The following is a 6,357-nucleotide window of genomic DNA, read 5'->3' on the forward strand; positions in this document are numbered from 1 at the left end:
AGTAAGGTTTTCTGCCATCAGCGCCATCTGCTCTATCGCAGGCGTGGCTAACATGGAGGCTCATCAACTTCCTATGTGGCCACCGGCGAACACCTCACTCCCTGCACCTTTTCTTCAAAGGTGTTAGCTCCATGTTAGGTCCTTTTGCTGCTTGAGTTATGGGTATGTAAAAGTATTGAGGAATGGTTTCCGTAGACAACGTTCTAGAACTGCTACATCTCTCTTCTCTGCGCCTCTTCTTCTGTTTTTTCCTCATTTCCTTGTATCTTTTCTTTTTGCTTATGTAGTTAGTTATCAGTATGAGCTTATTCAAGCTCTTTCATTGTACGTTGTACTATTTCTTTGTCTTAATAAGAGATGGATCTGTTTCCTTCTAAATACTTTTCTTTTCTGCAGTAATTACTTTGTGAATGGGGTACTACATGTGTATTTTCCTTTAATGATACTTAGAGCAGAAAACCTTGAAACAGAAAGCTACTAATTTGAACTTATCAACATTATCAAGTATAATAATGCTAACTCATAGTAGATTAAACTTATGACACTAACCGAGATAACAGCTGAGTGCTCCGTAATGCATGTGAGGCAACCGTCCGAGAATGATAAACTCAAAATAAACCATCCGAAAGGGTTGTCGAGTAGTGAGGGACTTTGGCCGTGTTTTTGATAACACCTGGCCCTATCACAATCGCATCAGTTCCCCTGGTATTGAGGATCCGAGGGTAGACTGGAGATTCCATTCAGTCTAGGGATTAACCCAACTATTAATGGGTAACTCCTCTCCGGGGTAGAGTCTAAGGGCCATATAACGTCCAGGTTGTGTCCAAAACTTGTATTTTTTCTGTTAAGTAGTTGGTTTCCCCATAGGCTTGAGTCCGAGGACCATACAAGGCCTTGTTTCTGTCCAAAACTTGTGTTTTTTCTCTTAAGTAGTTGGTTTCCCCATAGGCTTGAGTCCGAGGACCATACAAGGCCTTGGTTCTGTCCAAAACTTGTGTCTTTTCTGTTAAGTAGTTGGTTCCCCATAGGGTTGAGTCCGAGGACCATACAAGGCCTTGGTTCTGTCCAAAACTTGTGTCTTTTCTGTTAAGTAGTTGGTTCCCCATAGGGTTGAGTCCGAGGACCATACAAGGCCTTGGTTCTGTCCAAAACTTGTGTCTTTTCTGTTAAGTAGTTGGTTTCCCCATAGGCTTGAGTCCGAGGACTATATAAGGCCTTGGTTCTGTCCAAAACTTGTGTCTTTTCTCTTAAGTAATTGGTTTCCCCATAGGCTTGAGTCCGAGGACCATACAAGGCCTTGGTTCTGTCCAAAACTTGTGTCTTTTCTGTTAAGTAGTTGGTTTCTCCATAGGCTTGAGTCTGAGGACCATACAAGGCCTTGGTTCTATCCAAAACTTGTGTCTTTTCTCTTAAGTAATTGGTTTCCCCATAGGCTTGAGTCCGAGGACCATACAAGGCCTTGGTTCTATCCAAAACTTGTGTCTTTTCTGTTAAGTAGTTGGTTTCCCCATAAGCTTGAGTCCGAGAACTATACAAGGCCTTGGTTCTATCCAAAACTTGTGTCTTTTCTCTTAAGTAGCTGGTTTCCCCATAGGCTTGAGTCCGAGGACCATACAAGGGCTTGAATCTGTCCAAAACTTGTATTTTTTCTTGTTTTCGAAGATTAGCCCCTCGGCCAAGGTGGGGGGCGTTAGCTTGATGTTGGAGGCCCCTAGAGCTGCCCGTGCCATTGATACTGCGAGGCGTAGCCCCTAGCGGAAATTTATGTCGGAACAACAACAGCGTGCTGTTGGAAATGAAGGAGCTTTCGCCGACCCTTGCTTGACAGAAGCTTGACTCCACCACCACCTGTGCCAACGCGCAAGCCTCCCCACAGACGGCGCCAATTGTAGGGATACGATTATTTAACGACCTAAGAATGACATTGGGCTCGTATGTAAAGGGCCCTAACAATGTAATTTGTAGAGAGTGGGCTTGAAAGGCAGGACCTTGGTCACCGGTCAGCGGTTTAGTCATGGTTTTGATGGAAGCTTTTATATGGGTGGACTTGACTTGACTAGTTAAGCATTCCATTGGTATGGGTTGTAGGATTTAGGTCCTCGGATTATGTCCGAGGAGCATAGTATCCTTCCCCTTCTCCCTTTCCTAGGATTTTTATCCACCTTCCGGCCTCCCCCCCCCCCCTCCCTTTGCTCTCTCTCCCTCTTTTATACTAGTGTTCACTTCCCTTTTAGTGTCCACGTGTAAGTTTCACTTTCTGGGGTGTAGACCTGTCCTGTCAATCCATACCTAGAGTGGTTGGGGGTGGTTGGAAAAGTTAAATAGCATGGTTTGGAGTATGGGTCTGCCAGATGCAGGATTCTATACTACGATGTTGGCAGCTTTCTCCCTTGTCCTGCCCCTGTACTGAGTTTGCCATTTTCTTCAGGCGTTTTGTGAGGTGCTGAGCATAAGATCGTCCTCGGCCATATCCTTGGGCCTTTTTTGGGCTTTCATTATGCGTCCTCGGCAATAGCTCTCTTCGGCTTAGGCCTTGGGCCCTAATGTAAAGTGGGTCTGGGCCACGAATTCTCTGACCCCACAATACGTTATCTCCTTGTTCCAATAAAATTTTATTTCCCTTTCATGTGTAAAATGTATCATGATGATTTTTATTTTATTTTATTATTATTGTTTTGTTGGCAGATTTTACGTTATATTATTATCCAAGTTCATTGTGAATTATAGAACTTTAATATAAATAGAATGGATTTCCATAAAAAATATTGATTTTCTTTCCTAATAAAATGAAACCCATAATGGAAACTATTGATTTTCTTTCCTAATACAATGCGTAGTAATTATGAGATGAGATAATTCCAAATGTATTTTTTAAAATTGAAATAAATACACAAACTGAATTTTCCTCTTGGATTTTGAAGGAGAATTAAAGGAATTTCTTTTAGAGAGGACACGCAGTGATATGGTATCTAATAATTGTCCTTTGCACTTAACACACACACATATTTTTTTTTGCTATTTTCTTTTGTTTCTTCTAGCCTTTAATATTAGAGATAAAATTCTTACTCAGTATCAATCTGGTCTTGTGATACCGGTCTTTTGCCAAAGAATGGAAAAGATTTGATTTGCAATTGAAGCTGGTTTCATGGATTTGAAGATAATTGGCCGTGAATTTCGTGTGCTCTGCTCTAATAGAATGCACCACCATAAGTAACAACCATGTGAATTGTGATGACATGGATTACAATGTGGAATAGTTGCACACAAGGTTCTAGACGTATGTTCTCATTTTTCTTTCATTGGTATCAAAGTCATAGGGTCTTTCTTATTATTTCGAAGCCCATAGATGGCTTTAGGAGGTGGGAAGCATAGACCCATTTTTTTTCCAAGCATTGTCATTTTTTCCCTTAATTTCTGTCTAGTTGGTCATTACGTACATTGCCTTTTATAAAAGTGAGATATTCACATATGTGATACAATGTCATTTTATTGGATTTAATGGTAATTTTATAAATGATAATGAATGGAAAGACTAATTTGACCCCAAAAAAAAAATATTTAAGGACTAAAATAGCAAAAATTATATTTTATGGACGGAAATGACAATTCACATAAACTTAAAAGAGTGTAATTTGGATTATGGTTACTCAATTTTTTTTATTTAAAAGTATTTATTAATTAATTTTTTTTATTTTACCCCAAACTTAAATGCAAACTTCGTAACTACTACTCGATCCTATTTTATGATATAAATTTGAATCCAAACTACTTTATTCCAATTGTTCTTCAATCTGAAATGAAATTGCCAAGCTTTACATTGGAGAAGCTTAGTTTTAATTTACACGTACTTATACTACATTAAAATTACAAGCAAATGACCAGTCATATCCAAGAAATTGTTCATATACTTATCAAAAAACAAGAAGAAGAAGAAGAAATTGTTCATATTAGTCCACCAGAATAAGGCACCCCTGTCTGCGGCAACCAGTTATCTCCAAGCAAGAAGTTAGATACAGTAAAATTAGCAGCATCTGTGGCATTAGTAATCGCATGGTAACCAGGCCATGTCACTCTGTTTGTAGTGTCCGATCCAGGTCCCGTGTTATTATACTCTGCATAATACAATGTGCTTAGTGCAAAATTTCCATCCCATTCACGCCAACCAACAGGGTTTATCAAACTATCCATGAAACTTTGCATGTAAACTGTGCGAGAGTACTCCTTCCATGGCCTTCCCAGGTAGGTCTGAGTAGTTGAATTACTTGAGGCCAAGTCATCTGCTGCTCTAATGGTACAATTATGAATGGAAATACCTGTGTTTTGATTTGGATCAGTTCGCCCTTGTGCAGTGATAGGATTGAATTGTCCGGGCATTGGCAGACGGGGATATATGTTGCAATTCTGGAATAGAGCTGCAGCATTGCCAAATATGAAATCTACTGTACCGTATATATCACACTCTCTATAGAATTGCCTGAGAGAATGTGCATACAAGGTGTCTTGGTACCCTTCAAAGCTGCACCTATAAAATGTGGACAAATCAGCCCCATTCCGAACTGCCACTGCCTGGTGCTTAATTGCACCAGCTGTGTTACGAAAAGTTATGTCCGCGGCCACAAAACCTGGTCCAACCACAGCTGCAATGCAATATTGACATGAAACCCATTAGATTAAATGTCCACATTAAAAAAGCAACAAAAATTCATAACTTCTTATTAAATGTATTACTTACATTACAATACAATTAATGTTGAAAAAAAAAACAATTTGATCTTTTTGGGCATGTTAAAAATGCTTGTTAGAAGATAACAGATCTTGAATTTTTTTTTCTTACCAAATGTTGCAGAATTGAAGGTTGTCCACCCATCAACAACACTTCGGTTGCCTGTGATAATTGTTTGATTGATACCATCTCCAATCATCAACAAATACCTCTTGTTCTTTGCAATGGACACATACTCTTCATAAACACCTGCCTTGACATAGATCAAGAAGTATCCATCAGTAGAGGCAGTTTTGTTTGGAGCTGCATTGATGGCATCATTAATGGTGGTGAAGTTTCCACTTCCATTTTTGCTCACGATCACCATGTCTTTAATGGTAATCTCATTGGATGACTGAAGAAGTTTTCTCCTTCTCACGGTCTCATAAACAGCACGCGTCCGACTAGACATCCTTAAAGGCAAGAGTCCATTTCGGAATGTGACATGGTTCATCATAGGCTTCCATGTTCTGTTTTTTGGCACCCAACCCTTGGTAAAGAGAGCTAGAGAAACACTGCACAGCTTAGTGTAATTAGAGAGTGCACCTGAGAGTTCATTTGTGACACTTGAAGCTGAATCTGCTTCTTGCAGGCCATTTAAACAAGTTTGCTGGTTAGTTAAAATGGCACTGAGCAAGGTTTGGACATTGTCGGCTTCCAAATCAGGAAGAGTTCTACTAGTTTTATTGACATCTTCAATGGAGCTTGATAAGAAATCTATGTTCAGCTCAGTTAGCAGCCGGCAATCTTCAAGGGCACGAATTTTGGTGGTGGACAAAGAGGACTGGCTTTGAAGATATCTGTTTACTTTGCTCAAAAATATACGGGATTGCAATAATGAACTCTGGATTGAAAACCTGCCATAGCCATATACATCTGTGGTTTGGTTAGGGAGAATAGATTTGCAATAAGAAGGATATGGGGTGGACATGCAAATGGTACTAACTGAGTTGCCATCTGCACAAGACAAAGAGGCAAAGAAGGGAAGGGTAATGAAAAAAGGAATTGCTATGAGAAAGAAAAGCTTGCAAGCCATATTGCTTTGAAGATGAGAGATGTGAATGGAAAAGGTGATATATATGGGGAAAGAAAGGAGATTAATTAATTAGTTAAAAAATAGCAATTTGGATGTGGGATTGTGTGACGGTACTAATAATTTGTCAGTCAACTTGCATGAATTTGTCAAAGCTCGTAGATCTTGACTCAAAATGTTAAACGTTACCATAAATATCTCAAAGTTAAAAAGTCAATTTTATTTTTTTTTTATAAAAATTTTCCTAAAATGATTTACTAACGTATACCGGCCAAAATGGACACTTGCCCCTTTCGCTTTGGCCTAAAACAAGTAGCAAAATATACCTATTCTGAAACTATTTAGCTATATGTCCTTATTTTAAATTCGATTTTCTAAAAATTGATTTTCAATAAAAAACTCGATTTTTAAGAAATTGAGTTTCAATGAAAAACTTGATTTTTAGACAAAAAACTTTTTTTTAAAAAAATTACATCGAACTCGAGTTTCATGTAACATTTTGCAAGTAACTCAATTTTTATTAAATCGAGATTCAAAATAGAAGTATTTTGCTATTTGTTTT

General features: G+C 38.6%; 1 protein-coding gene across 1 annotated transcript; it reads right to left on the reverse strand.

Annotated features, from left to right (window-relative positions):
* Positions 1-3,749: 3,749 nt before the first annotated feature.
* Positions 3,750-5,822, reverse strand: LOC126706669 (probable pectinesterase/pectinesterase inhibitor 41). Its single transcript, XM_050406203.1, has 2 exons — positions 4,835-5,822; positions 3,750-4,637 (listed from the first exon to the last, which is right to left on the reverse strand). The coding sequence occupies exons 1-2, from the start codon at positions 5,796-5,798 to the stop codon at positions 3,943-3,945; spliced, it is 1,659 nt and encodes a 552-aa protein (XP_050262160.1). The 5' UTR covers positions 5,799-5,822; the 3' UTR covers positions 3,750-3,942.
* Positions 5,823-6,357: the final 535 nt, after the last annotated feature.

Source organism: Quercus robur, chromosome 11 (genome assembly GCF_932294415.1).
Source record: "Quercus robur chromosome 11, dhQueRobu3.1, whole genome shotgun sequence".
Taxonomy (NCBI): domain Eukaryota; kingdom Viridiplantae; phylum Streptophyta; class Magnoliopsida; order Fagales; family Fagaceae; genus Quercus; species Quercus robur.